At 44.9% G+C, this 16,399-nt stretch overlaps 1 protein-coding gene across 1 annotated transcript in view; it reads right to left on the bottom strand.

Moving 5' to 3' along the window:
- The window catches only part of KIF5A (kinesin family member 5A), a 660,796-nt gene extending 644,605 nt beyond the window's left edge, over positions 1-16,191 (bottom strand). Inside the window, exon 1 of the mRNA XM_086966580.1 lies at positions 15,503-16,191. Coding sequence (XP_086822706.1) covers positions 15,503-15,628 — 126 coding nt within the window. The 5' untranslated portion in view covers positions 15,629-16,191. The remainder of the gene's footprint in view (positions 1-15,502) is intronic.
- Between the last annotated feature and the right edge of the window lie 208 nt (positions 16,192-16,399).

Consider the following 16,399-nt stretch of genomic DNA (forward strand, 5'->3'; position numbering starts at 1 on the left):
CCTCTGAGGGCCACAGAGGGCCCGCCCTTTGCCCGGGCTTAGCCCCGGGCGCGCCCGCGCGCTCCCGCGCAGCGGGGTTCGTCACTACTTATGGGCGTGGATAGGGGAGGTGGGATTGCAGGGCAGGGCGGTCAGGGAGAGCGGGCCAGGTGACTTGGCCTCTGGGAAGCCGGGACTCCTGGGAAAGCGAGTCCCGGACCCAGCGCTCGCAGCCCTGTCTCTCACTCTCTCACCCAGCAGGGGCCAACAAACGGATGTGCAGCCTCGACGCAGCGGGACCCGCGCAGCGGGTTCCGCAAGCTGCTGGTCAGTCCTTCCCTCGACGATGTCAAACTCCTTCCTTCCTCCACAGGGCAAAAGTCAGTGTGGCGTTCCCGGGATCCTAAACAGGCAGAATCCTTTTCAGCTGTTCTGCTGGGCGGGGCGGTCAGGGAGAGCGGGCCAGGTGACTTGGCCTCTGGGAAGCCGGGACTCCTGGGAAAGCGAGTCCCGGACCCAGCGCTCGCAGCCCTGTCTCTCACTCTCTCACCCAGCAGGGGCCAACAAACGGATGTGCAGCCTCGACGCAGCGGGACCCGCGCAGCGGGTTCCGCAAGCTGCTGGTCAGTCCTTCCCTCGACGATGTCAAACTCCTTCCTTCCTCCACAGGGCAAAAGTCAGTGTGGCGTTCCCGGGATCCTAAACAGGCAGAATCCTTTTCAGCTGTTCTGCTGGGCGGGGCGGTCAGGGAGAGCGGGCCAGGTGACTTGGCCTCTGGGAAGCCGGGACTCCTGGGAAAGCGAGTCCCGGACCCAGCGCTCGCAGCCCTGTCTCTCACTCTCTCACCCAGCAGGGGCCAACAAACGGATGTGCAGCCTCGACGCAGCGGGACCCGCGCAGCGGGTTCCGCAAGCTGCTGGTCAGTCCTTCCCTCGACGATGTCAAACTCCTTCCTTCCTCCACAGGGCAAAAGTCAGTGTGGCGTTCCCGGGATCCTAAACAGTGGTCCACAGAAAGCACCGTTTTTGGGTCCCTCATACTTCAAACCCTTAAACGATATCTAGATAATCAATTCGGATTTTGAAAACTGGGAACATTTGATAGAAGAAAAATATATAGCCAAGTGACACGTTCCACCATAGCTGGAGTATCATCATCGGACAAAAGGAAAGCTTACCATGCAGGGCATAACCATGGTCAGCACCTATCAACACAAAGCCACGGGCATTGATTATGTTTTTGTGGCCATCAAGAGTGGATGCACTGTTTGCAGTGTCCTGAGGGAGAAAATTCAGCTAAGACCAGTGTGGCTTACAAAACATGTATGTGGAAATGTAGTCCGACAAAATACTGCATCTGCGGTTCTGGGTAAAAAGTAGGGGGTGCCTTCTTAAAATGAATGGCCACACACATTCCTCTGGTCTATCTTCAGACGGTTCACTCAACTCAAAATCATCAGGGCCAACTTTAGCTCCAGTCAATAAGATCACATGTATATGTGACAAAAACCAATGCTGTGGTCTAAACGCGTCTTTCTCTGCCAGAATAAATACCTTTTGATTCGACTTTGATACTCCTTGCATCTTCATATATATATATATATATATATATATATATCTATATATATATATATATATATATATATATATATATATATATATATATATATATATATATATATATATATATATATATATGGATTATACGACTAGTGATGTAAAAGCTATTGGAACGCAATTAAAAACATAAACTAGCATATTACAAATGTTTATTAACGCCTCAAGTCCTCCTCTTCTAAGAACAAGATTTGGAGTCCCCGTCTCATTTTCAGAATTGCTTTCAGGAATTTACAACTCTAAATTTTTCATGAAGAAGCAGGCTTGTGAATTTAGAAAAATGCTGATACAGGAATGTGAACATTAAAATTGAAGGTGAGCTCAATGTTGGGGCTGAGAAGCTAGAGTTCTGAGAAAAGAACAGAACCATAAGCGAACCACAGTACTTGAAAGATATATGAGTTACTCATGTGCCTGCCAGACATCAACCGTCAGCGAGCTTCAGAGCTGGATAACTCTGCTATTTTAAATGGACTGGCAAATCCATTAGCCGAAGCCTTAAGAAGATGCACCTGACCGAGAAATATGGCCCCAGGAGACTGAAGATGTCTCCCAGTATTACATCAATGGATGCATCCTATCAGCATTGTGAGTCTTAACAAAAGGACAGCTTTATTGGTGAGGGAATCTTTGAAAAAAACTTTCTCCAGCAGACCTTAGCTGAGCCCTCACTGACGACATTATCTGGATTTCTAAAAGAGGTTAAGCAACACCCTGCTCTGTATGTACTTGTGAGGCCAGCTGGCTACAGTTAATGCCATTGGATAGCCTGCATTGAAATGAATCACTAAAATACCATGGTATCAAGCTCTGCATCTTCATTTCATAACAAAGGGATTCATACAGATCTGCAAGCCTGTAAGATAGCACAGTGGATTCGGTGCCATCTTCAACTCTCTGTATGTAGCTGCCTGCAGGCGTAAACCTGGATGCAGTTGTGTTCTTGCTGAACCGGCAAAAGGTGTTTAATACGGTCCAGAGGGATTACCTGTATGCAGCGTTGGAACATATGGCGCTATGGATTAGATGAGCTACTCTAATCTCCATAGCGGCCCAGGTCCAATCAGGCTAATGTATATCTGAGTCATTCAATGTCCTCAGGGATGCAAAAGGGCTGCCCTCTGTCACCTATGCTCTTCGCGTTGGTAATAGAACCATTTGCCAGCATAGCAAGAAAGGAGGGCCAAGGAAGTGGTATTCTTCTGCATGATGGTGATACACTGTCTCACTTTATGGGGATGACATCCTTCTGTTCCTGTGAGATTCTGGGGAGGGTGTTGAGTTGAGCATGAAGCTGTTTGAGGACCTGTGTAGAAACTCTGGTCTATGGACCAACTGGTCCAAAATATGTGTATTTCTGAATCCCCAGAACTGTGCACGGCTCGCCTGCAGTATTATGGGTGAGCATCAAGTTGGAACCCCTTTCCTTTTTGCTACATGGGACTGAATATAATCCACAAAGATGAGGATACCTGGGGGGGGGGGGGGTAGAATCTGGGAGGAGCGCTGTGTGCTCTGAAGGGCAGTGTAGGCATTTGGCGTTTAATTGAACTGTCCATAATGGCCCGACTCACGCTGTCAAAAATAGTAATGCTCCTGCGACTATTAAATCACTTTGCGAACCTTCTGATATGGCTACCCCAATCCTGGGTTAAAACACTTTATGTGTTGCTGAGGAGCTGATAAGGGATGGAGGTCGGCAGAGGTAGCCCTAACCGTTCTACAGAGCCTACTGCAGGAGGGCCAGATTGGGGCTCCAGATTTCGAACTGTACTATCTTGCAGCACAATTGCCGTGACTGGCTAGATGGCTTGACAATCACGGGAAGGCATAATTGAGCAACATAGGCGAGGAGAGACAGAAAGGTGTATTGTTCGATATGCTATTGAATTTTAAAATGAGAGCCTCTGGACACCTAAACCTCCTAGGATTGCATTACGTTGTGGGAAGATCTAGCCCGAAGAGCACCAGGCACTCAGTTGTATGCGCCAGAACTCCTTCTGGTGGGCATCCATTGCCCCAGGGGTGGGTACATTATGGCTCACCGAATGCAGATGTGGAAGGAGATGGGAATTCACATGGTGTGCGACTGTTATGAGGACCGGAAACGCAATGAATTTGACAGCATAGCTGACCCGGAGCTTTGCTGGAGTCCCAGTTCTTGGTTCCTGCTACTCTACGATGGTCTCCGGGGGCCCTACAGAGGGATACAACACTGAATCACCAATGCACGAGACAGTGCAGGTCTTGTCTACCTTTGGGAGTGGCGGTAAGCTGATAGCATAGCTTTACAGATCCCTCCAATCCATGACTAGGAATACTTTGACGAAGCTGAGACCCTATTGGGAAGTCGAAATATGGAGGGAGCGACAGGACAAGGAATAAGCTGCAGTGCTGGAACTTCTTTATTAGGTGCCCAGGAACATTGGTTTAAATATACAGAGGTCAATTTTTTACACCACCTACCACACAACACACAAGCGTAACGTCATGGCTGGTACAGACAACAAGAAGTGCCCTAGGTGGGCACTGTTGGATGCAGATTGTATTCATATGACATGGGCTTATGTGACAATAGCAAACTTTTGGCAATCAATTACAGCTGATCTCTCGAGACTGGTGGGCAGAACAGACCACTATACTGTGGGGACATGCCTGATGGACCTATACACATGCCTGAGGCGCGGAGAGTCAGCGTCAGTTTCCTGGACCTGGCACTGGTGCTTGCTCAACCTGCCATAACTATGCACTGGAGAGAGATGAGTTGCACCTTCCCCCACCCGGTAAACACCTTAAACGCACACGCGGCGTGTAGAGTAGACCCAGAAAATGTTATTACCTTTTCTTTTTGCTATCACGTTTACTCAAGTTTGCCTCTTGTCAAGTACCCCTTATCCTTCATGTACGGGTATGAACTGTCAGAACACTCACACCAGATTGCATATCAATACACCACAGTATATATGTTGTTATCCGCATCTGCTTGATGGAACATATTGTATTCCAAAACTGTGTCGAGGAACTAAATTGTTGATGATGATAGAAATGGGCTGTCAAAAGTACAATGCTAAAAATTAATAAAAATACTTTTTTTATTAAAGACGCTTTCTACATGTTGCTTGTAGGTTTCGAACCAAACCTTTCAGTCACACAAAGGATGGTAAAATGATTACCACTGAGTTTAATAATAATATCTCTTGTTCTTAGTCCCACTAGATAATTTTGTGCTGTCATGTACTAAATGGTGGAGGAGCGTTACCCCACTGAAAAATAAAATGATAACAAAACTATTTTATTATAATTTTCTTTTTCTTTCCTAACCCTACCAATACCAGCCAAGGTTAGGTTGGGGTGGGGCCATCGTGACGGAGCGTCACAGTAGGGAGGAGTGGTGGGCACTTGTAAGTGCGCATGTCACTTTGGCCGGCTGTCTTAGGCTGGCCAAACCGACATGCGCACTTTGGTTTCTCCAACCCATCTGTGTTGTACAGCCGGTTTGGGGAAAAGCTGCAGGCTTCCTGTGCCTGAGCGAGTATCAAATCAGCCCGCTCAGGCCAAGCACAGCGCTGCTCTCATGCTGGTAAATATTACCAGCATGAGAGCAGCGCTGTGATTTCCCCTGGTAGTGTGTGCAGAGTGGCCAGCATCAGGAGAGAAGCACTGAGGCGGCGGTCGCAGGTGAAAGTAAGTTGTTTAATTTAGTTTTCCCTCCCACCCCCTGTTCACATTTGTAATGTTGTTACTGACATAATGATTTGAAGCACCTAATACATCCTACTTCTGCTTCTTTTTGGCGACAGAAGGAAATTACCATTATGATAAACTCAGAACATGGATTATGGTTTGAGAATACAAGGCATACCTGATTTGTAAGCAAGAAAACATTTAGAAACAGAGCCTCTCCATGAAATAGCATGAACATCCTTGTGTCTATTTAGAGAGTACAGTGACTTGATCCATACTAATATAATAAAGAGAGAGCCCAAACTTTTGAGGTGGTAATCCCAGGAACCACAGCACCAATCACAACACCCAATACAGCGTTGGAAAGGGCAGTTGCAGCAGAAGGACATAGGCTATGCAGACGCCCACCATATACATTTAAAAGGTAAAAGAACCGTTCCAGCAAAGTAGTCCCTTGTGGGCGTGTCTGCGTTGTGCTGTGGGAGTGTGCTGGGGGCGTGACAAACGCTGGGGGCGTGTGGTATGTTCCGCCCTTCATGCCATGTATCACATTGTGTGCTAATCCCACCCTGCTCCCTTTAAATACCCCTGCACCCCATAATCATAACCCACCCTTACTCCTTAAAATACCCCAACACCCTTAAACAGTAACCCATCTCAACCCTATAACTATACCCTGTACCCCAAAACCCAAAACTATCCCTAAACCCTAAAAATACCCATGTACCCCAAAACCCAAACCTAGCCCTGAACCCTAAAAATACCACTGTACCCCAAAACCCGAATCTACCCTTGAACCCTAAAATACCCCTGTACCCCAAAACCCAAACTTAGCCCTGAACCCTTAAAATACCCCTGTACCCCAAACCAAACCTACCCCTGAACCCTAAAAATACCCCTGTACCCCAAACCCCAAACCTTGCCCTGAACCCTAAAAATAACCCTGTACCTCAAAACCCAAACCTACCCCTGAACACTAAAATACCCCTGTACCCCAAAACCCAAACCTAGCCCTGAACCCTAAAAATACCCCTGTACCCCAAAACCCAAACCTACCCCTGAACCCTAAAAATACCCCTATACCCCAAAACCCAAACCTAGCACTGAACCCTAAAAATACCCCTGTACCCCAAAACCCATGCCTATCCCTAAACCCTAAAACTAGCCCTATACCCCATAACCCAAAACTATATCTGAACCCTTAAAATACCCCAAAACAAATACCTCACTACCCCAAAACATATACCCCTATACCCATACTTACCTTATCCAAACATTTAAAAAAATCATGCTTTTACCATTCATGCATTTACAACGAATTTCGTTGTAAATGTATGCGTGGTAAAAGCATATCAAATGTAATGCCATGCGTTATAATGGCATTGCGGATTCATGGTACTTTCTTAATGAAAGTATGCGGAGTGATGGTATGGAGAAAGAAAGTTGCGGAATAATAGGTGTTTACCCTCCCCCGGTAAGTACATTGGTGGTACGGCGGCCCACATCTCCAGCAACATACTCATATTTTTTCACCACCCATTTGAAAAATGCACAGGTCTCTCTCATTGATGGCCAGCACAGACATAAACTTTTAGACACACCTCCCGCCACAAGTTCTAGAATTGCGAACTGTAGAGCTGGGAAGCTACGTTCGAATCTCTGCATCAGCTCAACATCCTGTGATTCCAGGCAAATCGCTTTGTCTCCCCGTTGCGACCACAAATGAATGTGTTCTTCTGTAATGTAAATTGTGCTCATGCCATGTTGTCGAGTTCGCACTATATAATATTGCAAGGAAAAATAAAGTAGGGAAACTCGAGTTCACACACTACTGAACGTGCACTCTTAAGTGCATCACCAGTGCACTGTGAATCGGAGCGTTTCACAGGCCTGTCACAGATAAGAAATGCTATCAAAACAAAATCCTACAAAACAATATACTACTTGCCGGCAGCAATTCATACCCGGACAACGTCGGGACGGGCTGCTAGTATTATAATATTTGCGTAATGCCCAGTAAAAAACAGACAGATGACCCTCTTCGTGGCAACAAAAAATAGAAAATGTGATTATATTCTGAAGTGATGAATAATTAGATGAAGAAGGAATAATCTATTGGCCTGCTCTTTCAAATGTTAGTATATTTTCATTGAAAGGCACCTGGTTTCTCCTTTGCACATTGTTACATTTCCAACCCATTTGCAAAACATAAACCGTATCTCTGGGTGGATACTTCTTCAGAAGACCCCAATCTACCAACCACTTTCAGTTTTGCCCATTGAAATGTCTATATTCAGATACCGCCTTTAAGAAATGGATTGTTAAAGAAGCCAACACACTGAGCCAGAAAATGGAAAAAAGCAAGCACAATTTTACTTAGAGTGCCACAGATTTTGGATTGATAAAATGTCATTCAAGCCTGCTTGGAAAAAGTGACAACAAATCCTGACCAGATGGCCATATGGTAATTATCCCCATTCTTCACCTGAAATACTGGTTGCGGGCCATCATGTACATGATTTGACTCATATATGTCTGCTGGGTTGTCTGTCCTCCTTTTAATCTCTTTTAATACACAGGTCCGGTGCACACAAGGGTGAAACATGTCTCTTATGCCCTGATGAAGTTTCCAGTAAGTAAAGGGTGGCAATGAAACATGTCAGCCTTTCTTCTTAATATGGTCTAAACTTAGTATGTTGTTTTTAATCACGAAGGTGGGCATGTAAATTAAAGACGTTTGCTACATACCACACACAACTAATTTTTAATATTTTTTCTTGTGAGGAAGAATTTTTTCTTCTTTATTTGAGGGCCATATGAGGTTTATTGAGATGTGTGCGATACACATTAAGGTTATATAGATAACACAGAAAGCATTCTTCTGATTTGGTTTGGTTGCTGGCTCCTCCATATCTCCATATAAATAAGAAAAGTTGCAGATGATGACAAAGTGAGCAAATTGATGAGAACCTGCCAGTTAGCTCCAGGGTGTTTGCTTATGTGAGGCAATTCCTATATTTTGTATATCTTTATATATACTTTCTTTACAAATACATATGTTATAGTTTATCCCTAGGCACAGGACCTGTCTTTTTAATTGTAGCTCACACATTGGGGGTGTTTCTCGGTAAATACTAGAACTGTTTCCTTCCTAAATGAAAAATAAAAGGGAGGGGGGCATGATTTAAGAATTAAGTGTGTCATAGTTACAAATGACTGTTGTTATGATTGAATGGTCTGAGTGGAGGGCGCCCTTGATGTATTTACCTCTATAGCTCCCCTTTATTTGTTAAATATCGTTCAAACCTGCTTGGAAAGAGTGACAGCAAATTCTGACCTGTTTTGCTTCCATCAGAGCACATTAGAGCACATCCTGGAAATATTGTTCAGTCAAGACATAACCAAGGCACGCAGTACAAGTGAAATTCTGCACTGTGAACATTATGATTCATAAATAATGCAAAAGAGAAAGAAAGCTCTGGCTCCATTTAAGCATGTGGTTAGAAGCCATCCGAGCCAAGGTTCATCGAGTTTGCTACAATGCAGACTTTTTACCTGGCGAAATAGAGTGCAATCGCTAGACTGATGTTCTTGTCAATGTTCTCCACCTAATGGGGGAACTACTATTGGTGTATGTTGCCAAGTTTGCATCGCTTCAAGCTTCAGAGAGCATCGGTTCACTTCCAATGTATGTCTGGCTCTTGTATGAACCATGATATAATCACCTGATGAGCTCCAACAATGTATCTAGAAAGCCTACCACTGATGCAGTCTCTATGAACTAATAGTGAACACCCCTTAGTCTAGAAGGACACCAGAGCTCAGACGATTCAGTCACGCGACCACATACACCAGTAGAGGAAGCATAACTTCCTATGTTTGAAATGAACCAAGATTGATGTCCTGGTGGTGGGTGGAAAAGAAATCAACGCTCTACCATTTAAGTCGCTTTTCAGTCTAGGCCCGCAATCTCTCACAACTTTAAAAGTAAGGCACACAGGAGTCTTTTTTGACACAGATCAATCAATCAATCAATCAAGACATTTATAGAGCGCACTACTTACTCGGAGGGTCTCAAGGCGCTTGGGGGGGGGGGGGGGGGGGGGGGCTGATACTGCTCGAACAGCCAGATGACAAATTCATGCCCAAGTCAATCTGGGTATCAAGATCATCAACCTGCAACTCTTCCTTCTTCAAAGTATCCTCCACTCACATGATGGTGGCTTTGTTGAGAGCCTTGATGATGACGCAATCAGGCGAATGGAACATTGTGGACCCTAGGTTCCCAAAGCAACGCATTCCTGGTACGCAAAACTTCCAAACCCAGGTTGCCTTACTCTCCTTTGAGGATACACGCTCACATATGGCTAGTCTTTAACTACATTAACTGCTATAGACAATACTGGGGCAAAAGGTGCATGCACGTGCAAAAACTCATAGCCTGATTGAATGCCTAAAGGGATCCCCAACTCTGCATCCCCGCAACTAATTATCAAAAAGCGTATAATCGGACGGAACATGGGGCACAATCATAGAAATTCATATCCCATATAATGGAACACATTGAATCCAAGCCTCAGGAAAGAATCAAACTACATGTTTCAGAGGAAGGCCCATAACTGGAATGATACCATCCCGCTTTCAGTTTAACATCTTGCACAAAGGAACTATAATGAAGAATGTCAGACAGGGATCCTCATCAACACCTGGACTCGAACTCACCTCTGATTCCCAAAGCATAGAATCAGTTGCAAATACAGAGCTCTGAAGTCATTAAATGACACTATACAAAACTCCTTAAATACACACATAAATAACCGAAAAGAATCACTGAAGTCTAAAAACGTCTCCTTATCCCACTAGTAGTATGAAATAATGAAGCAAAGTGCACAACTTACACAAAAGTCTGGTACAGTCAGTGTATTGTTTTGTCAGCCCATCTATGTCTCCATTCAGCTGATGACACATCTAGTTGACGAAGAGGTCTTTTTAGGTCGAAATCTGCCAGACAGAACAGCTGCCTGGCTGCATAAGACTTATTAGGGACATGTCAGTAGCTGGCCTGGAAAGCAACTCCACCCACTGTTTTCCACTGACGTTTTGTCACTCTTATCTAGCTGTCTATTCAATGTTTTTATTTGTTTTATCTCATCCATCTAATCTTTGTCCCTCTCGTGGCACATAAACTGTTTACCACCTTTCTGATTGACCTTTTTAATCCTTCCACAAATGTCTGCTTTTAGGGAACTTTTTTTCTTCCCTAAAAGCACTCTATAGGAGTGAATGCATGTCCCTCGTTCTCTGTGTTTCCCACTTCTCCCAGTGCATTTCTTTTCATAAACATTAGATGAGAATGCAAGTCAGTTTATCATTCAGCATGTTTGCCTCTTCTCTCAGCACATTTCTTTTCATATCCTTAAAAAAATGTCAGTTTCCACCTCTTTGTCCTTCATGCCGCTCTTATGTATGCTTTCACTCTTATATAGCTACGCCATTGAAGCCACCGTCCAGTGCGCTTTAACTCCGCGTTGTACCCTCTTGTTCATTTACTTCAGCCCCTCCACATAGCTATGTCTCCATTTGCATCCCTCCCTACACCCTCTGTGTTGTTTACCCCTCACCTGCACCATCCAAGTTAGTTTTTGCCTTTTCTCCACCCCGTGTTGCTCCCGCCCACCCTCCATGCTGCTTCCCCTGCCTTCCTGTTGCTTCCCCACCCTCTGTGATTCCACCCACTGTGTTGCTTCCCCCATCTGCATTCTACCCCACCTGCATTCTTTACACCACCCACTCGCGTTGCTTTTTATTTTTATTTTAACTGATCAACTTGAATTGGTGAACCAAAAAAAAAAATACTAGTGTCATTTTGTAGGTGTGTACATGCCTGGTGCGGGCACCTACAAAACGATGCAGTTGGCAAGGTAGGCGTTTTCATGTTTTTTAGCCATGCTGCACAGCACATCACATATAATAATGTGGGGCATGGCTAATACCGTGGACAAATCCAATAGGTCCTAAAGGCTTAGCAAATACTTGTTTCCTTACACAGTGGCACAAATGGGCTACTCAGCGAATGAAGGGCGATACGAATGTGTAAATGAAATAATCAGGCCCGGACTGGCTGTTGCGGGCACCGGGCAATCCCCCGGTGGGCCGCATGGTTGGGGGCCGGTTTTGGGCCCCTGGGGGCCGTTTTTGTTACAGGGCCGTTATGCTGCAAAAACGGCCCTGTAACAAAAACGGCAGAAAAACGGCCCTGGCACAGAGCGCGGTCGCACCGCCCCCACCCCCCTCTTCCCGGAGGGGGGGAGGGGGGCCGGCTGAGCACTTTGCCAGGGCCGGTTCTGGTTCCCAGTCCGGCCCTGGAAACAATGTGTCCTTGTGTAACGTAACTGGTGCTATGTAAAGCGCTCTGATACCCAGTTCGGTTCGGGTCAAGTTTGCGCTATATAAAACTCTGCAAAAAAACAACAACAAAAAAAACAATGGAGGGATATGTCTGTAGCTCCCTTTTATCCTCTGCTATAGACAGAAGTGATCCAAGCAAAGCTAGGCTGCTGGTGTGAAGGCACAAACCTAAGAGCCCCAAGAGCGAGGAAGCCTGAGGCCCAGCATTTCATTACGCATCTGCTGCAACACGAGTTGTTGAATTCATTCGAGATTCAAGCTCCTGACCTGACAATTTGATGATTCCGTCTTTCATTGTCCCGAAGTTGGTAAAAAGAGAGTACTTTTCAAACAGGTTACATTGATTTAGTACTAATTGTTAAATTATCATATGAATCACTTTTATGACACATCTAATTAAGAGCCAGATTGCCAGTCAAATGACTCTCCCATGACACTCACTTCAAATCACGCCCTCCACTCACCTCTACCAATCACAACTCAAAGCAAGAACTTAAAGTTAACGTTCACCATCACCCCCTGACACTACCATAAGGCACGCCACCTTGACAGCCCCATCCTATTTTGAACAGTATGTAAGTTCCTTTTTAATGTTTCAGAATTGTTTTACTGAATGAAAAACAAACAAATATGAGTTGTCAACATACAAAAAGAGTTTAACCCAAAAATGATGATACACTAATGATTATATTGCATTAACTGTTGAACATCTCCTTTGTTTTGAACAAAGGCAGCCGTTATACATATCGAATAATATAAAAATGTTATTAAAGATTAGAGAAAGAGGAAGGAGACAAATGGGCAATGGAAGATAGGTGTCAATATGTGATATTACTGTAAATAGAGAAATCCTTTAAGATGAACTATTCAGTAGTCAAAAATTGTAAACAATAATACATCACATAGTAATCAGTTGTAATTGTATAGAATCAGAATCAGAATACGCTTTATTCGGTATAAAATCAATTAACCATAAAAGCACATAAGTGACAGCATAACATTTTGCAGTATAAAATGTAAATAATTACAAGATATTTGAAAATCATCCATTGTTTTCCTAGTTTTGACCATCAATTTCAGAAATTTCGCAATTTGCACAGTCTGTGATCTATCTGCCAACAGTTGCAGTTTGATGAAAGCAGGGCGACATTGTCTGAGTTCAAACTGTCTTAAAATTGGAAGGATCCACTTTTTCCTAATTATGCTATAATACTTGCAAAACAGTCCAACATGAATAGTCGACTGGGCATAAATATGGTCGCAGGGACATACACAAAGGTGAGGTGACCAGTCATTTGTATTAGGAAAGGTAACCCATATGTGCAAAAGGTCAAGGCGTAGGTATAAAAGCAGCGTCCTATCGAAAGATCCATCTATATCTTTCAAATAAGCTTGTGGTCCAGGCATGTAATTGTATACAAAACGTATATAATAATGGAATAGTAACTTATGTCAGGGTAAGTGATATTGAAAGTCAAAGAGATTTATCAACATCCTTCACCAATAGATTTCTGATCATCGTGAGAAGGGAAATTAGAAAAATAACTCCCTGTGAGTAGCATGCTAAATCATTCTTGATGGATGATTGCATGGAAGAACCATTAACAATATCAATTGTATGAGTGAAGTCGATTTCATCCATACTGTACACTAAAAGAAAATTTTGCATCATCCTTCTACCTCGCAGCCATTTGATGACTAGCCGCAATAATACAAAATATCTACTATTCCATCCAATAGTGGAAGGCCTTGCTAGTTCTTCATCAGGCTTCTCAAAATAATGTTATGCATTTAAAAAGTTGAACACTTATAGCAAATGGCTTTCACGCCATTCTCCTTGACTGGACCAGGATGTGAGCTAAAGTGTTTATCTGAATAGTTTATCCAGTGATTTCATACCTGGTTGGATAGTCTGCTAATCTAGGTTGTTGGCTAGGGCACTGTAAAGAAAATGTATTGCTGTCTGCCACCTTATTTGGTGGCCTAATCTAAAGGAACTGAACAGTGTAGGGGTGTGGCTCGAGTGGACAGATTTTGACTCTATCGCACTTAGCTCTACTAGGCGCTCATTTTGCCTGTCTGTGCAGAAGAACATGGGTTGCAGGGGCATGTCCTTCAAGCCCCAGGAGGATAAAGCCAATAGGACCCAGGAAATCAAAATACATACATACTGCTTGGTGGCCCAAGTGGGGTTCAAGATTTCTTCAAAACCATAGATTATCGTACAACCTCTCTCGCTTTGCTACCTTATTAATCCTTGCTTCAGTGTTGTCCCTATGATGTGTCCCTCACTGCTATATATGTCGTCTCGCTCTTACTGGTACCTTCTGACCCCTCTTACTATGCTCCGATTCTTCTTTCATTGACACCCCCTGCCCTAACTCACCTTTTCAGAGTCTTACCTAGAGGGAAACCGATCACACATATGCCTTATTCTTGCGAGTTGCCTGGGGACTGCTGCCTGCCTGTGCAGGACTTTTTTGTCCAGTGAATTAGCCACTATTACCAAGGACTAAATAGTAAACACTAACACCCAATCCTTAGCAAGTGTAAGGTTGCAACACTTCGATCCAAACCCAAGTGGCAGCAAGTTATGCCAGTCTTATGATCTTTATGAAGGTGAATAAACTCAGGACAAATTGTGACTCTGTACATATGTTTTGTGAGGCGGTAGCATAAATTGCTTGCCTCCCTTTTCATACACAATGATTGATTTATCGAATTTTCTAGGCAGGACGGAACGAGAAAAAGTAGGAAGACCCTTACAAAACTTCCAGTATGTAGGATTGTCCACCTGACAGCCGAAGACGGACTGCTTCTTTCCTTCCCAGTGTAAGAATTGGCTTGGTAGTTTGGTTTGCCCTGTTCCCATCATGCAATGGGACAGGAACAGACTAATTTGCATATAGCCAGGTTCTGAGCTGGGATGGTGCAGTGAGCTAAAAAACGGTGTTGGATCTAGCCCTGATCTCTTGACTGGGTGAGAGTGGTCTGCTTAATTCGGAAACTCTGTCCATCACCACCCCTTGTTGTTAAATATTCCCCTCCCTGGCACTGCAGTGCCGCTCTTGCCTGCAGGCCTCCTGGCTAGAGGCTGAATGCCTGATGACTGGATGCCGAAGCAGACGCCTGCGCGCTCGCCCCAGAGAGGGCAGATCGGCGATGCAGCACGGCTGGTGTCTTTTGAAACCCACTAAGGAAATCAAATCAACGAATAGACTTTAGACATAAAGACGGTCAGAACATCGTGTTTAGGAAGAACTTTGGTTCGATCCTTTGGGGTGGAAAGAAGGGCGCAGGCTTCTTGTGTAAAGAAATGCGCTCGCTGCTTCTAGAGAAAAAGAAATATACGCTGAACGCTGTCACGGGCAGCCTGCCCAAGCCACACCCAGTCACTTAGAAGATGCACCAGCCGGCGGGGGTACTGCGCTTACTGCACTGGAAACCTGCGATCTGCACAGACACAGATTTGTGGCAATGAAACAACCATAGCCAAGCATTAGCCACCGATGCAAAAACAGACCAGTCTAGAAGGAAAACAAGGAACGAGGAACAAGAATACATGTCCTGGAAACAAACAGGCGTGCCAGTTAGCTGGGCACCCGTTACAACAACCCTAAATCACAAGCCTCTGAAAGAAAGCGAAAATGAATACTGATCGTGTCAAATTATTTCACTGGCGGCGCATGCAGGTAAAAGTTCAAAGTGGCATTCGTTCCTGCGCCTTCCTCCTCTTCCCCTACACCTCCCCCCCAAGAACTGCAGCAGAAAGGGAGACAGACAGGGCATGCTCGCATAAGTCACCCGCAACTTACCCCTAGAATGACCGAGTCGTCCCCCTGGAAGGCAGGGATGAATTTGTCCCCTCGCACTATTTCCGACTGGTTCAACGGGCGAAACCGGCAAAGCACCTTGATGCTGCATTCGTTGGCCTCGGCCATCCTGGCTGGGAAGGGCAGACCGGTCCTGCGCTCGACGGGAAGGAGGGATGCAAAAATATAGCGGCAGCTTTTTTTTTACGTGTAAATATCTATATATAAATAAATAAATATGTCTTTTTGCTCGGCTCAGCCGTCAGGGTGTGGGTGATCGGCAGGCTGTCTACCTTTTCGGAATGAATGCCGCGACCTGCTCGGGCGGGGATGGTTCGAATATTTCAGAAAGCAACCAAAAATAATTGGCAATCAAGTCTCTGTTCTGGAAAAGGCAGATAAAAAACAGGTCGCAAGCCGGGCAGACGCACCTGCAGCCTGCTCCTTCCGGCGAGAATTCCTTTGGCACTCAGGGGTTTCGCACTAAGATGCAGGTTTCTGCCTCTCTGATCAAACAAAGCCGCCCGGGTATAAATAAATAGATGAATCTATGGGGTCGAGGGTGATTCTTTTTCGGGGAGCTCATTAATCTTTCCAGCAGTGCTCCGGTCCCTGGGATGCTTTTCCAGTGGCTCCTCGCAGTGATGTCCTCCCGATGCAGCTTATACTACAAAGCTGCGTCACTGGTGTGGGGCGGAGAGTAAGGCTTGGCAGGGGAGGAGGCGGGGTTTCTCTGGTCCTCTTTTAAGGTAGAACCAGCCTGATCCTCTTAAGGTGGAAGGCCTGGAAATGGCATCTTAGGTCTGGGCTATCCAACAGCACAAGCTCCCGTTTGGGAAACACCTACTGTGAACTGACAGTGGCATTATAAGCCAGCCCGCCTCTTGCTTACCATAGTTG

Source organism: Lissotriton vulgaris, chromosome 1_1 (assembly GCF_964263255.1).
Source record: "Lissotriton vulgaris chromosome 1_1, aLisVul1.2, whole genome shotgun sequence".
NCBI classification, from domain to species: domain Eukaryota; kingdom Metazoa; phylum Chordata; class Amphibia; order Caudata; family Salamandridae; genus Lissotriton; species Lissotriton vulgaris.